At 41.8% G+C, this 13608-nt stretch overlaps 1 protein-coding gene across 1 annotated transcript; it reads left to right on the top strand.

Annotated features, from left to right (window-relative positions):
* The first annotated feature begins 338 nt into the window (after positions 1-338).
* Positions 339-13169, top strand: ZNF502 (zinc finger protein 502). The gene is made up of 2 exons (XM_028087127.2): positions 339-397; positions 10069-13169. Exon 2 carries the CDS (start codon positions 10074-10076, stop codon positions 11640-11642), a length of 1569 nt encoding a protein of 522 aa, XP_027942928.2. The 5' UTR covers positions 339-397; positions 10069-10073; the 3' UTR covers positions 11643-13169.
* Positions 13170-13608: the final 439 nt, after the last annotated feature.

Raw genomic sequence — 13608 nt, 5'->3', positions numbered from 1 at the left:
ATACACTAGTGCCTTGCTGGGGCAGCCCATTCCGACTCCTACCCAGCAGTCTCTCCAACCCTAACGACCCCATCTACAGTCTTCCTGAGGGATAAGGCGGTCCCTCTGTTCCGGGCAAAGGTTATGGGACCTCAGGCACTTGGCTGGGTTCGGAGGGAAGCCAGGCCCCCCGGATCGCCTTCTTTGAGGACCCCATCGAGACTCTCCTCCCGCTTCCTAGAGAAGCGGCGGAAGGATGCGCAAGACGAGGGGCGAGGAGCCGCTGGTGACGCACTACCGGCCGCGCCACTGCTTTTCCGGCCTGGGGGTGTGGGTCGGGGGGTAAGCCTGTGCCCTGTGCTCGCGCGCACCTGTGGGACCGTAGCCGCCACCCCGCGGGGCGTCCCCCGACCTTCCGGTGAGCGGGCGGGGCCTCAGGGAGGGGAAAGGGGTGGCTCCGGGCGCCTTCGGCTGGGACGTTGGGCAGGAGGCTTGTATAGGAAGCCTGTCCCGGCCTCGCTCTCCCTCGGACTGCTGTCTGCGCGTGCGGCCCAGAACTCCCAGCGGCCTCAGCACAGGGCCCGGCACAGAGCAGGCGTCTAAGAAGATGGTGGAGTGAATGAACGAATGAGTGATGACTGCGTGATGGATAGATGGATAGATGATCCAGAGCTAGGACCCGTGTTCGGAAACGAAGTCCCGGGGCTGAGAGTTCTCGGTTTGGATACCAGCTGCTCCCCCGCAATTAATCCTGCAGCTCAGAAACTTTTTTAGGGACCGTCGTACGAGGAACCGGCAGTGTGTAAAGCTCACTAGGTGGCGAGTCTCGAGTGTCTGAGTTATAATTCCTGAGGATACAGAGGCTGTTGCTTGATCTCTAAAGTTGGACTGTCTGGTGGTCCCTGCCTTCCTTTCTTTACAAGGTTCAGTTGACAGCATGTATGTGATAGCACGTATAGAAACGTTAATGTCTTGCAACAAAATTTTACTATGCGTAACCTGCCAAATACTACACAGAACTCAGGGGCGGGGCTACAGAATGAGTGACGTTGGAGCCTGCCAAAGGGAGATGCTTCCAGTGTAGTGATGGAAGATAATACATGTGAGCAGATTTTTTGTGATAATTTAAACTATACTTAGTGCTAAATAGCACTGTTAGAAGCAGTTGGGCTAATGTATTTAACCCTCACAACAACGTATTTGTAGTTTTTAATGAGGATATTGAGGTATGGAGAGAATAGATGACTAAGGACACATTGCTACTTAGTGACCCAAGGCTGCAGAAGAGAGAGACCCAGTGTGTCCTCCAGCCTGGATGAGTATGTTACTTTTGGCCAACTGACAAGCCCAAGAAGGGCTTCAGAGAGGAGTACATTTGAGTATGGTCTTATTGAAGGAATTGTGGTTTCAAATTCGTGAAATATACCACCTGGCTTTCCCGTAATCCTTTAGCTAATTATTGAGAGGTAAGGAGGTGGCAGGGAAGAGAAAGCTTACAAGGTAAGAGGAGAGAGCTAGCTCCTTGTTATTCTTAACAGGATTAAGCTGTTAAAAGCTTCTTTCCTTTTTCCTTTTACCCTTCACCATAATGCCTATCTCTCCCGCAAACCTGGATTCATACAACTCCTTTAATCATTTTAAGGTCACTGACAATCAGATTATTCTACACTAGGCATTGGTGGAAAAACCTGTACCTTCCTCTCTGGGGAATTTATAGACTAGGGGTCAGTACACTATGGCCCACAGGCCAAATTTGGTCTAGCACCTGTTTTTGTAAAAAAAGAAAAAAAAAAAGGTCTTACTGAAACACAACCAAGCTCATTTGTTTACATATTGTCTAGTTGTCTTCAAACTACAAAGGCAAAGTTGAATAGTTGTGACAGAGAGAGACCATATAGCCCATGAAACCTAAATTATTGATTTTCTAGCCCATTACAGAAAAAGTTTGCAGTTTGACATTAAACTGCTGACAGCTCAGATGATCCACAGTTGGAGGAGAGGGTTGTCACCAATATGTCCTTTCTTCTCCATAGATTTTAGTATCAAACATAATAATGCCTGACCCCTGTGGAATGCCTGCCATGGGGCAGATACCTTTATAAATACTTTACATAAATTAACTCGTTTAGTTAAGGATTCACAGAATGTTAAAGCTGAAAGGACTCATGGATATTATCTTTTTCTCCCCCCCATGGGTATTATCTAATTTGTCAGCTTTTTCAGATAAATAGCTGGTCATGTAGGCCCATTCACAAAGGCTGTGACAGAGCAATTTCCTGATTCCCATTTCAGTCCACTTTAATCTTACTCGAATGAGAAGCCAATACCATATTTATTGGATCTGGCATTTTTGTTGTTGTTGTTGCTTTTGTTTCTGGTTTTTTGGTTGTTGAAACCAGTGAGCAAGGACTGTCATTTTTTACATGATTATTTCTCTAACTATAAAAGTAATACATGGTTATTGTAGGGAAAGTGAAATATATAGATAAGTATGAAGGACAAAGGAAAGTAACCCATTAAATCACCTAGGGATCAATGTGTTAACATTTTGGTGGATTTCTTCTGTTCTTTGTGTGTGTTTTGTATATATCCATGTATTAATAATAGTTCCTGTTTATTGAATGTTTACTTAGTGCTGGTATATGTATGCATATTTTTTATTTTTGTGTTTTGTATTCTGTTTTAACATATTGTATTTTCTCATGGATATTCTTTGAAAACAAAGGGTAAGGAACTCTTAAGTCCTGAGAAGGAAAAGGTGTAATTCATTCATAAAAAGGACGTTTAAAGAAGCAAATCCTCCCACAAAACTACCTCTTGTATTAAGAATGTGAAAGACCCAAATATATACATTCATCCTGTTGCCTCACGCTGCAAGGCTTAGGGTTAGTTGTGCAGCTCACCAAAATGATCTTTTTAAAGTCTGTTCTTCCAGAGTATAGTTCTTATATTAGAAGCCATTACATCTACATATCAAGCCAGATTGTTCCAATTAGCCAGTGAGATCCAGGATTTTGGGAGCTGTTAATATGTACATGAGCCTTTACTGTAGCAGAGTTAAAAGATGTGCCTTTGGGAATTTTAGATTATTAGTTTCATTCGTGAGCTAAGGCAGGAGCCCTGAGAATTACGTGCTTCATTTCTCTGCAGATTCATTGACTAGAAAGTTCTCCAGTGCCCATACACAAAAGTTTGTGAAGTTGCCAGATTCCTCTCCTCTGCCCCAGGCTCACCCCATCCCAGAGCAGTAATCATCTTCCTCTGTAATCATTGAGAACCAGACATTGTGATAGCATTGGGAATTTTGTGAACAAGACAGATAAGCTCCTTCACTTCATGGTACCTAGGAGACCAGCAGAGTGAATCTTAACCAGAATTTACATCAAAATCGAGCAGGCATTTAAATAATTTTTCCAAAATCAAATTTATGTAATTTTCACTTGTTCCTTTTTTAAAAGCTTTTAATTTTAATTCCAGTATTGTTAACATACAGTGTTATATTAGTTTCAGGTGTACAATATAGTGACAACAATTCTGTACATGACTCAGTGCTCGTCACAAGTGAACACTCTAATCCCCATCACCTATTTCACCCATCCCCCCTCCTCCCTCCCCCCTCCCCTCTGGTAACCATCAGTTTGTTCTCTGTAGTTAAGAGTCTGTTTCTTGCTTTATCTCTTTTTTGTTTTTGCTTGTTTGTTTTGTTTCTTAAATCCCACATATGAGTGAAACCATATGGTGTTTGTCTCTCTCTGACTTACTTCACTTAACATTATACTTTCTAGCTCCATCCATGCTTTTGCAAATGGCAAGATTTCATTCTTTTTTATGGCTGAATAATATTTCATTGTGTATATATACCACATGTACTTTATCCATTTATCTGTTGATGGACACAGGCTGTTTCCATAATTTGATTATTGTAAATAATGCTACAATAAACATAGGGGTGCATGTATCCCTTTGAATTAGTGTTTTTGTATTTTTTGGTAAATACCCAGGAATGTGATTATTGGGTGGTAGGATAGTTCTATTTTTAACAGTTTGAGGAACCTCCATACTGTTTTCACACTGCTTTCCACAGTGACTGCATCAGTTTGCCTTCCCACCAACAGTGCACAAGTGTTCCTTTTCCTCCACATCATCTTCAACACTTGTTGTTTCTTGTGTTTTTGATTTTGTATTCTATTTTAACATTCTGTATTTTCTAATGAATGTCTTTTGAAAATATGATTTTTAATAGTTACAAAATCTATCATACTGATTTGCCATCAATGTTTATTTGCTTGTTTTACAATTATAGTAACAGCGTGATCTTTGTACATACATTTCTGTGCCCATCTCTGATCGTATTTTTTCATTTTTTTCCCTCTGATTACAGAAGCTATTTATTCCTACAGGAAAACTTTGAAGCATTACACAAAGATAGGCCCTAACACAAAAGTTTACCATAATCCTATTCTCCAGAGATGGTCATGGCTAACAACTTGATACATATTCTTAAGATTAGAGTTAGTTTTTAAAAAAGAAAGCATGTTTTAACATACATACACGATGTTATGATGTACTTGAAATTTTAATATCCTCCATTTTTTTTCGTTTACATTGAGTATAAGTATTTTTCCAAATGATTACATATTTTCCTTTTTAATTATCTTAACGTCTTTATAATTTCCACCAAGAGGAAGTACCATAATTTGCTAAGCCTCAGTGTCCATTGGTAGAAAGATTGTGTTTCCCAGCAACATTGCAGGGTATTTTTTTTACAGGTAACAAAAGAGTTCAGCTTTTTTCTTCTTTGGGAAGTTACTTTTTTTTTTTTTTTTTTTTAAGTAGGCTCCACACCCAGCATGGAGCCCAATTCGGGGCTTGTACTCACGACCCTGAGATCAAGATCTGAACTGAGATCAAAAGCCAGGTGCTTAACCGACTGAGCCACCCAGGTGCCCTGAGATGTTATTTATTTATGAGAAAGTTCTAATAGTAGAATTACTAGATCAAAGAATATAGGCATTTTATAGGCATCCTGATGCCTTTGAGAATCTTCTGAGATACATTGTAAGTGTTGTATATACTTAGTATTCTTTTCTGAGTTCCTGTACTTACAAAATGATGACCCCAGTATTCCAATTGCAACTCAACCTACAACTTTAAAACCTGATGTATATTGCCAAATTATCTCTAGAAGGATGATACTAGTTTACATTCCCACTGCTTGTGTGAGAAGCCATCTTTCCCCATACCTTTGCCAGTCTTGACTTTTAACACTTAAAAGAAAATCTCCAGTTTGTTTTTTTGGGTTTTTTTTTTTTAAGATTTTATTTATTTAGGGGCACCTGGATGGCCCAGTCGTTAAGCGAGTGCCTTCGGCTCAGGTCATGATCCCAGCGCCCTGGGATCGAGCCCCACATCGGGCTTTCTGCTCTGGGGGAAGCCTGCTTCCCTCTCTCCCACTCCCCCTGCTTGTGTTCCTGCTTTCACTGTCTCTCTGTCAAATAAATAAATAAAATCTTAAAAAAAAGAAAAAGAGGGGCGCCTGGGTGGCTCAGTTGTTAAGAGTCTGCCTTCGGCTCGGGTCATGATCTCAGGGTCCTGGGATCTAGCCCCCCCTAGGGCTCCCTGCTCGGCGGGAAGCCTGTTTCTCCCTCTTGCACTCCCCCTGCTTGTGTTCCCTCTCTCGCTGTGTCTCTCTGTGCTGAATAAATAATAAATAAAATCTTAAAAACAAAAAGAAAAGAAAAAGACTTTAATTATTTATTTAACTGACCTAGAGAGACAGCTAGAGAAAGAACACAAGCAGGGGGCGTGGGAGAGGGAGAAGAAGGCTTCCGCCAAGCAGGGAGCCCGATGTGGGACTCCATCCCAGGACCCTGGGATCATGACCTGAGCTGAAGGCAGACGCTTAACGACTGAGCCACCCAGGTGCCCCTTTCTCATTTTTTTATGAGTTCATCTTTTTTCCTTACTCTTTAATAAGAAGTCTTTGATCCATTAGGTTCATATACTTACTCCTTGATGTATAAATAAAAAATACTTTATTTTTAAAATTTTTATTTATTTGACAGAGAGAGACACAGCGAGAGAGGGAACACAAGCAGGGGAAGCAGGAGAGGGAGAAGCGGGCTTCCCACTGAGCAGGGAGCCTGATGCGGGGCCCAGTCCCAGGACCCTGGGATCATGACCCAAGCTGAAGGCAGACGTTTAACGACTAAGCCATCCAGGCGTCCCAATAAAAAATACTTTTCTTAGATTGTTTGTCATTTAATTTTATTTGTATTTTGGTTAGAGAGATTGTTGCTTTTCTGTGATCAGAACTTTTATCCAGTTTTCTCCTTTGTGGTTTGTGTTTTTTGCATATTGCTTAGAAAAGCCAATCCTAACCCTAAAGTCAATCATTTCTTAATATTTTATTTTGTGGTTTCATTTTTTAAAAAAACATTTTATTTATCTGACAGAAAGAGACACAGCGAGAGAAGGAACACAAGCAGGGGGAGTGGGAGAGAGAGAAGCAGGCTTCCTGCTGAGCAGGGAGCCCGACGCGGGGCTCGATCCCCGGCCCCTGAGATCATGACCTGAGCCAAAGGCAGACACCCAACGACTGAGCCACCCAGGCGCCCCTGTGGTTTCATTTTTTATATTTAACCCTTTAACCAGTTTAGGTTTATTTTGGTATATGGTGTGAGGTAGGAATCTCACTACGTGTTTTTTCCAGGTAGTTAAGCAACAGTTCCAACGTAATTTATAAATAATTTTTTATGACTTTAGAAATGCCAATTTTATCACATTAAATTCTTTTATTTATTTCTCTCAGGGGATTAGGAATCTCTAAAATCAGAAGCCAGAGTTAAACTTCCTTTTAATATGTAAAGTAGTTGTTGAGGTTTTCCTAGCCACACTCCTTTGATGTTTTTATCTGTTACTCCCAGGATGTTAATTACTCTCTTCATGACACCTCTCTCCTCTCTTCCAGATATGTATGCCTACTTTCTGTTTGGATATTTGAAAACTAAATGTATCTTCTTTCTCCCCAAACCAGTGTTCCCATTCTCTCTAAAGGTCGCTGTCATCACTCAACCCCAAACCAGCAAATTATCTTGATTTCTCCTTCTCCCTCACACCTCTCCCCCAATATTTATCCAATCCTGTGGATTCTGTCTCTTAGTTTGGTCCAGTCTCCTTATTGGACTGCAGAAACAGCCTCCCAGGGGGTCTTCCAGCCTTCACCTTGCCTCCCCACCTTCCACCGTTCATATAGTTTCCCTCTTTGCTACGGGCAGAAGGATTTTTTTTTTTTAAACAGCAGATATACTTATGTCACTACCCCCCCCCAAACCTTTATCGTATTCTTGTTGTGGTTTTCTACTCACTTTAAGGTAAATTCCTTAAAATAGTTCTCAGGGTTGTATTTGATCTGGATTTTGCTTGCCTCCCTTCATGTCTTATTTTTGGTGCTTAATACTTTGTCTTACTGGATCTAATTTTTCCAAAATACTAAGCTTGTTTCCTTTTGTATGTTCTGGTTCATATCTGGTATATTCTTTTCTGTCTTCACCTGTTTCATTCCTATTTACCTCTTTTTCAGGGAGGCTTTCTTCCTCAGACTACATTAGGTTCCCTCTGCTCTACATTCCTGTATCCCATATTTCCTATTTTGTAATTCCCATAATTGTAACTGCACTTTAATGTCTTTGTTCAGCTGTAATGTAAGTTCTAGGCAGGTGGGGGCATGTCTGACTTTTTGTGCACTGTCTAACTCTGACTATACTGAAACCCCACTCTACTTCATGGTTTTCTGTAGGATTGTGTGGTGGATTCTTTGTATGCTTATAGGTGGGGGAGGGGCACAGGAAGAGGGAGAGAGAGAAAATTCTTAAGCAGCCTCCATGCGGGTGGGGCTCCATGCGGGTGGGGCTCGATGCGGGGCTCGATCTCACAACCCTGAGATCATGACTTGAGTTGAAATCAAGTCAGATGCTTAACCCACTGAGTCAACCAGGAGCCTCCCAGATAGGATCCTCCTAAACCTTTAAAACTCAACACAGAGCCGCAGACTTTGATGAGAAGCGCATAGTACCAGCCTTACTGCGTACTTCAGCAGACTCATGCCATTCTTATATGCCTTCTGAGCTCTTGCTATGGTAAAATCATCTTTCCGTCTTCCTTTTTCCTTGAAATAATGCTGCTGATTCTACTTCTCACTTCAGGGTTATGTGGAGAGACATTTTTGGATGAACAGTTGTGATTTAACATTCCAGACACCAGAAACTCTGTACTGTTTTTTGTAACTTTCTTGTAAGTCAAAAATTATTTCACAATATCAGCATTTTTTGTTTTGTTGTGGTTTTTTTTTTTTTTTCAGTAGGTTCCACACCCAGCATGGAGCCCAATGCAGGGCTTGAACTCATGAGATCAAGAGTTGGACGTTTAACCAACTGAGACACCCAGGCGCCCCTTTTCTTTCTTTTTTAAACTGCAGCCTACACTCTTTTTTTTTTTTTTAAAGGTTTTATTTATTTATTTGACAGAGAGAAACATAGCTAGAGAGAGAACACAAGCAGGGGGAGTGGGAGAGGGAGAAGCAGGCTCCCCACGGAGCAGGGAGCCCGATGTGGGGCTTGATCCCAGGACCCTGGGATCATGACCTGAGCCGAGGACAGACGCTTAATGACTGAGCCACCCAGGTGCCCCTGCAGCCTACACTCTTAATGTTGAGCTCTGTCTGAAGAAAAACTGTTTAGTTGATCTGACACCTAGAAGAAAGGGCAATCAGTGTATCTCTAAGTTGTACAAATAGAGTTCCCTAACTACTGTCCAGCTCCTTGGCATATAGTGGAGATGGGTGGATCAAACTTAATGCATTAGCCTTGCTATGAGGCCATTTCCCTATGCAACTTTTTTAAAAAAGATTTTGTTTATTTGAGAGAGAGGGAGTATGTGCATGCAAATAGGGAAGGAGCAGAGGGAGAGGGAGAGGGAGAAGCAGACTCCCCACTGAGCATGGAGCCTGATGCAGTGTTTGATCCCAGGACCCCAGGATCATGACCTGAGCCAAAACCAAGAGTTGGATGCTTAACCAGCTGAGCCACCCAGGCGTCTCTCCCTATGCAACTTTTGATTATGTTAATTGACCTTTCATATAGATTGTTGTATAAAAACATGAATACTTCTGTCCACTTCATAGGTATCTTTATCATTATAAATAACATTCTGGTTTATCCATCCAGCGCTTGAGTGTTTGCTAGTATATCAGTCTGGCTATCACTTTTTACACAGCTGACAAATGGAATTTGTGAAGCTAGAAGGCTGGAAGCCAACCATGATTTTTGCTGATGCAGTCACATTGCTATCCGGACAGATTTTGTTTGAATTATTAGATAGTATCCCTAGGCAACAGTTCTTTCTCATTTTCCTATTTACTGGGACAGTGATATCCCCTTCCCCACCTTTTTCCCCCTATGAGCAGGGTTCCCAGTTTTCCAACTCTGAAGTGTTTTCCAATCAAAACAAAGAAAAGATTTGTGGATGTTGAATATACAAGGAGCTGAAGAGAGAGAGCTTGGAAGAAAGGTTTGTCCAGGTGCGTGAGCAAGGGAAAACCAATGGGAGAAACAGCGGGGCTTTGGAAATTTTACAAGAGAAAATGATTGAAGTTCAGGAAATAAAATTACCCTTTTAGGGATGTTGGGGGCAGATGTGGGTGAACATCTCCTGGGGCCAACTTTCCCCCAGTATTCATTTTGTCTCATTTCCAGCATTTACTTTTACATTCTCCCACTGTCCATGTTTTCTTCTTTTGACCTAATCTTAGCTTGCTCTTGTTTGTTACTTTCCCTTTATTTCTATTGTCTCTGCTTCTCTGGCTTCCTAAGTGTCTGTAGATGCCCATTCCATGGGGTTCCTTATTAATGGTGAACCTTACCCTGATACAGATCTCTTCCACCACTTATAATTGAATTACTTGCTCCACTAGGTTTTATTGGCCCTTGTTTATATGCCATTATTGAGATATGTCAGAATTAGGCCCCTATAGCCTCGGGGACTTCCCCTCTGTCCTGCACAAGAGATACTCATTCTGATGTTTTCTTTCAGATTTGATGGACAGGTCTGTTCCAGAGCAGGATGTCTCTGAAATTAATTCACCAGGGATAGTAGCAAAGAGATTACCAGAGGATGTGAACCAGGATTCTATATTTGAAAAAAAATATGCATGTGAGAGCATGAAGGAAAACCCTTCTGGAGAGGTTCCTGGACCATGCCTTTTTCAAGAACGAGGTTTGGGGGAAATAACTTTTATCCACAAGGAAGCATCTCCTGAAACAATTAGCCAAGAATATAATTTTGAGCAGAGCTTGCTCTTGACCTCCAACTTTGTTACACATCTCAGGGTTTCTACAGAAGAGAGCCGACATCAGTGGGAGACAAGTAGCATACACACTAATGAGATTTCAGACCAAAGTAAATGCCCAACTCTCTCTACACAGAAAAAGTCTTGGGAATGTAATGAATGTGGAAAAACTTTTACTCAGAGCTCATCCCTTACCCAACATCAGAGGACTCATACTGGAGAGAGACCTTATGCATGTGAGGAATGTGGAAAAGCCTTTAGTCGAAGTTCCTTCCTTATTCAGCATCAAAGAATTCACACCGGAGTAAAACCATATGGATGTGAGCAGTGTGGGAAAACATTTCGATGTCGATCATTTCTTACTCAGCATCAGAGAATCCATACTGGAGAGAAACCTTATAAATGTAATGAATGTGGGAATTCCTTCCGCAATCATTCACATCTCACTGAACATCGGAGAATTCACACTGGAGAGAAACCTTACAAATGTAATAGATGTGGGAAGGCATTCAATCAGAACACACACCTCATTCATCATCAGAGGATTCACACTGGTGAGAAACCTTATTTATGCAATGAATGTGGCTCTTCTTTTCGCAAACACTCAAATCTCATACAACATCAGAGAATTCACACTGGGGAAAAACCCCATAAATGCGATGAATGTGGGAAAACTTTCCAAACAAAGGCAAACCTCTCTCAGCATCAGAGAATTCATACTGGAGAGAAACCGTATAAATGTAAGGAATGTGGCAAGGCCTTTTGTCAGAGCCCATCCCTTATTAAACACCAGAGAATTCATACTGGAGAAAAACCCTATAAATGTAAGGAATGTGGCAAAGCTTTTACTCAGAGTACCCCACTTACTAAGCACCAGAGAATTCACACAGGGGAGAGACCCTACAAATGCAGTGAATGTGGTAAAGCCTTCATTCAGAGCATTTGCCTCATTCGGCATCAGAGAAGTCACACTGGAGAAAAACCCTATAAATGCAGTGAATGTGGGAAGGGCTTTAATCAGAATACCTGCCTCACTCAGCATATGAGAATTCATACTGGAGAGAAGCCCTATAAATGTAAAGAATGTGGGAAAGCCTTTGCTCATAGCTCATCTCTTACTGAACATCACAGAACTCACACTGGTGAGAAGCTCTATAAATGTAGTGAATGTGAGAAAACTTTCCGCAAGTATGCACACCTTAGTGAACATTACAGAATTCACACTGGTGAGAAGCCTTATGAATGCTTTGAATGTGGAAAATTCTTCAGACATAGTTCAGTCCTTTTCAGACATCAGAAACTTCACAATGGTGAATAACCCTGGCATTCAGGTTATGGCAGCTTCTCTAGAAACAGTGACTAGGAATCTGGCGGGAGGCGGTGGGGCAGGTAGAGTTCCTGGAGGGAAGGATGAAGGAACACCGAGTATTATACTCAGAAGAGTATTTCCACTTATGGAGGCGGGAGCTTGGAGAATGCAGAGCCTACTCCAGCTGGGCGTCTGGGAAGACAGGGTAGAAAGGAAGTTCTTGCTCTTCGCATAAATCTTCGCTGCCTGCCACTCCTCCTTCCCCTTGTGACTCTCATGCCTTGAGGTGCCATTTGTTAAGTTAGCACTTGCGTTTCCCTTACTGCAGCCCTGCTCCCGCGTTCCACCTTGTGACCTGCGTTCTCTGGCCAGGAGGCTGAGGTGCTTTCCCAGACATTCAGCGTGAAAGTGCTAGCAGTGCTGAGGTGGTGCTAAGTAGCCTCCTGATACCTGAGGCTGCTCTGAACATGCCATCTGTTAGAAGTGGTCTCGTGAAGGGGAGATGGAAACAAGGGAAAACAAAGAATCCTTATTCGTTCATTCATTCAATAAATAAAGGGATAGGTGGCAAGAACTGGGCTGATGTCTACAGATAGAAGAAGGCTTTCTCAGGGTAAGGGAGATCTTTCCTGATCCTTTCAAGCTGGAAGGCAATTTGGGGCCAAAAAGGAAGTAGGAGGTCAAGAGAAATTTATCTTGAATGATGCCAGTTTGTGGGAAGGGAGTCAGATCTGCTCAGAGGGCCAGGAAGAAGAAGGGCCAACCTTTGTCCCAGAGGAACACTGACTCACCCAGGAGGAAAATGGTTTGCGCTAGACTGCTGGTGCTGAGGCCCAGAGCAGGAAGCCTGTGTTTGACTGAGCAGGTCACCTACATATCCCAGCCTGGACTGAGGTGTACACTTAGTCCAGTTTGCTTGGGCCACTGGTTTGTAGGGTCCAGGGGAGAGAGACCCACCAGGATTAACTATGTCCAAACAACGGTTAATTGACGTTTAGGGAGGAGAAACCATTAATGAAGAGAGAAGACAGCCTTTTAGGTTGGCTGGAGTTGGGGCTCTGGACCAGTCCTCAAGAGAGTGTTGGTCATTGTATCAGGGAGGCCTAGGTTTCATGTAATTATGTCATTGGTGGCTTTAAGCAGGTGTGTTAGATTTCAGATACTTCTATTTTTATTGGGACTATCTTATTCTTGGATATTTACCCTTCCCTGCAGGTTAGGAGTAGCTAGGGAGACACTTTCATGGAATAAATTTGGAAAGTGTTCTAGAGAGAACTACCTCTTTTTGAAGTCCCTGAGTATTGAGATAGTACAGTTTGCTACCATGATGGTATTTTATTCTTTTAAGAGAAAGGGCATGGTTTTTCCTTTATTTCTTTACTCCTTTTCATGTTGTTTACTGCTACTCAGAGCTTGAACTCTGAGAGATGAGGTGGGGATTGCCTTTGACTGCTATTTGTAATAGTTTCTATGCCCTGAAGCTTATATAATTTTTAAAATAATGACTGTTAAAAAACAAAGTCCGTTGATTCTGGAATGGTTGGTTACCTAGAACTCAGCATTAATTTTTTTTTCCCAGAACAGCTATCTTGTAAGCATTGGTTTGAACTGTTAATCACCATTAATAGGAATGTGGCAGAAACATCACTGTCTTCCTCTGCAGCTGTGAAGGTTATATTCTCAAAACCTGCCACAGGGCAATTCATAATTGAGTAAGTTAATATCTTTTGGACAAAAATAACCCTTAAAACTTGATGTTCATGAAAAAATTATAGTACTCAAAGGAAATACTGATGTATTTGTACTTTCTAAGTGAAAATAACACTATAGAATTCATTGCTGGCACACAGTAAATGTCCAATAAATATTTGTTGAATTAGTATATTTTAATCAACCTGTGCCCACCAGAAACTTTCACAACTTCCTGATATGTAGGTATTTAGAGTAATATTTGTACACACTACTGTCTTTAGAT

Source organism: Eumetopias jubatus, unplaced genomic scaffold, assembly GCF_037043125.1.
Source record: "Eumetopias jubatus isolate StellerSeaLion01/CBP00866 unplaced genomic scaffold, mEumJub1_p1.0 scaffold_1, whole genome shotgun sequence".
Lineage (NCBI taxonomy): Eukaryota > Metazoa > Chordata > Mammalia > Carnivora > Otariidae > Eumetopias > Eumetopias jubatus.
Note: the sequence above shows the minus strand (reverse complement) of the source record. Positions and strands in the feature narration are given on the sequence as shown.

Coding starts and splice junctions, on each gene's coding strand:
- ZNF502 (XM_028087127.2), top strand. CDS start 10,074: ATGGACAGGTCTGTTCCAGAGCAGGATGTCTCTGAAATTAATTCACCA.